The sequence below is a fragment of the Nematolebias whitei genome, chromosome 12 (genome assembly GCF_014905685.2).
Source record: "Nematolebias whitei isolate Nwh7 chromosome 12, NemWhi1, whole genome shotgun sequence".
Classification (NCBI taxonomy): Eukaryota; Metazoa; Chordata; class Actinopteri; order Cyprinodontiformes; family Rivulidae; genus Nematolebias; species Nematolebias whitei.
The window spans coordinates 39,409,176-39,411,827 of NC_056509.1; the positions used below are offsets into that span (position 1 = coordinate 39,409,176).

General features: G+C 43.0%; 1 protein-coding gene across 1 annotated transcript in view; it reads right to left on the reverse strand.

Moving 5' to 3' along the window:
• The window catches only part of gphnb (gephyrin b), a 137,540-nt gene extending 137,172 nt beyond the window's left edge, over window positions 1-368 (reverse strand). The window contains exon 1 of the mRNA XM_037685907.1: window positions 263-368. Coding sequence (XP_037541835.1) covers window positions 263-326 — 64 coding nt within the window. The 5' untranslated portion in view covers window positions 327-368. The remainder of the gene's footprint in view (window positions 1-262) is intronic.
• Between the last annotated feature and the right edge of the window lie 2,284 nt (window positions 369-2,652).

Consider the following 2,652-nt stretch of genomic DNA (forward strand, 5'->3'; position numbering starts at 1 on the left):
GGCGCACCGGTAAAAATAAATAAATAAATAGAGAGGGAGAGAAAAAAGATCAATTAAAATCAAAGCTGTCAGTCTGCGTCGTCTCTAAGAAAATGCTACAAAAAACCTGAGAGATAGAGACAGAGAGCCGCCGGCACGATAAAAAAAAAAAAAAAAAAAAAAGAATCCAGCAGACATGAAACCCAAACGCACCGCCGGCTGAAATGAATCCACGGAACCACGAGCGAAATGTAAAAGAACCGACGTGCGGCTCTGCCTTTACCTGTCAGGACTCCGACCCGGATTTGGTGGTCGTGGTTCGTTAAAATCATCCCGTCTGACGCCATGTTCAGCAGCGCTGTCGCCCGCACCGACAACTCACGGACGCCAGGGCCCAGAACCGAGCTCATCGAACTTACAGGAGGGAGGGAGGAGAACCGGGGAAACGGCATCCAGAACCACTCAGACCAGATGAGTCGAGCGCCGAGTGATCGTCTGAGCCGGGCCGGATGCGGTAGCCGTTTAAACCGCACGCGTCACGCAGCTGGACACCTGCCACCATAGTAGCGCGGAGCCGTGAATAATTATATTTATCGAGGAAGCTTTTAGAACAGAATCACACTTCCACACGCACACACATCTCTGATCTGGAGAGATACGGTTTTAAAACGTCTACATAAAATGCTGGGGTTAACCCTGGTTGCCTGTTAGCAAAATATCTTATGAACAGCTGGGTGGATTTTAATGACACTTTAAGGAAATCATCATTAGGCGCACATGTACAACTGATTAACTTTTGGAGTCCCCTTAATTCATGGTAGCACCATAGATAATTGACATTAGCCAGCACTAAAATGTCTATAACTCTGTCAATATCACAGATATTGAGCTATAGTGTGGTAGTAGCCGAGTGTCATTCACACATAATCTGAGCACTACACATTGCACAACATGTTTGCTTAAAATTTGGCATAAACTGTAGAGTCAACAATGTTTGTCTGTTAGCAAAATACCTCATAAGCAGGGGCAGTTTTCAGTGAAACTCTTATGAAGTAAAAATTTGATGTGCATCTACAACTCGTCATTGTTTGAAGTCCAACCCCGTTCAATATGGCCACCGCAGCTAACTGACATTAAGACAAAAGTGGCTATAACTCGTCAGTTTCAAAGATGTTGAGCTCATTTTAGTGTGGTAGTAAATGCGAGTCGTCCTCAACACATTCTGGGATTACTAACACATCCTTCGAGACCTCACAATTTTAAACGAGATTGCACAGAATGTCAATCACAAGGGTTGCCCAAATGAGCCTTAACTCCGTCTCTTCTCAGTAGATGACTTTAGTATAAAGTGCATAAAAGGCAGATGGGTAATATGCAATTTTTCAAGAAATACTAGTAAAACTTTCTTGATCAAGAAAGCTTTAAGAATTTTTTAAGCCTTTCTCTACAACTTAATGCACAACTTTAATGCTTTAACCTGGGTATAACCTCTCCACTCCAAGTCTTTTCCACAAATGTATCCAGCTTTCTCAGTGCAGAGGCTTTAAAGATTGCAGTCTGACCTGTAAAAATGCAACCCTTCATCCCCGGGCAAAACAGACATCCTGATGCTATTTATAGACGAGAGCTGCATGCTTCCATAGTGCATGATTTCTCTTGTTTATTCTCTTTGACAAAAAGGCTTATCTTTCAGCATCTGTTTGTAATCAATCAATATGCATAATTCATATGCATGAGCAGGCTTGCAAACATTGTTAAAGTAGCAAGAAAAAAGCAACTCTTCCAATACTGCTAAGGTTGACTTAAGCTGTGGCCATGTCCAGTGACCTGCAACTAAAACAAATGACACCATTTTTACAATTTCTATAGAAGTTTCCTGATGCATGCTCAATAATCCAGGTAGAAAAATCTAAAAAAGTTAAATCTGGTCCTCTGGACATTCAAAAAAAAAACCCCAAAAAACAAAGTAAATCAACAAAAAAATGTAGAAACGTTTTGTCTCTCATCCGAGAAACTTCCTCAGTCTGAGGAGCTGTATTCAGCTCAGTCTCTTAAATAGCACCTTCTCAGAGTGGATCAACCAGTTTTGCTGCTGACAACCAAAACCAGCTGATCACATGCTCAAGAAGGACCATCAGCCTAACAATGGATCATTAGCACACTGATGGCTGTTTACTGTTCACAGAGGGCTGAGTGATACTAGCAATCACAGCATTGTAAGAGGAGGACAGTTGAACCCGGAGGCCTCCACCCCTGTTTAACGATGGACGATTTCTTTTCACAAAGATGGCCTCCTTTACTCCTCTCTCAAACCATCGTTCCTCTCTGTCCAGGATGTGAACATCTTCATCCCTGAAAGAGTGACCGCTGGCCTGGAGATGAGTGTAGACCGCAGAATCCTGGCCTGATGATGTTGATCTTCTGTGCTGGGCCATCCTTTTGGCCAGTGGCTGTTTAGTTTCCCCGATGTAAGACTGATCACAGCCCTCCTGACACTGAACAGCATACACAACATTACTCTGTTTGTGCCGGGGGACTGGATCTTTGGGATGAACCAGTCTTTGCCGTAATGTATTTTGGGGTTTAAAAGCCACTGGGACGTTATGTTTAGAAAATAAACGTCTCAGTTTCTCTGATACTCCCTCAACATATGGAATGACCACTGGTCTGGGT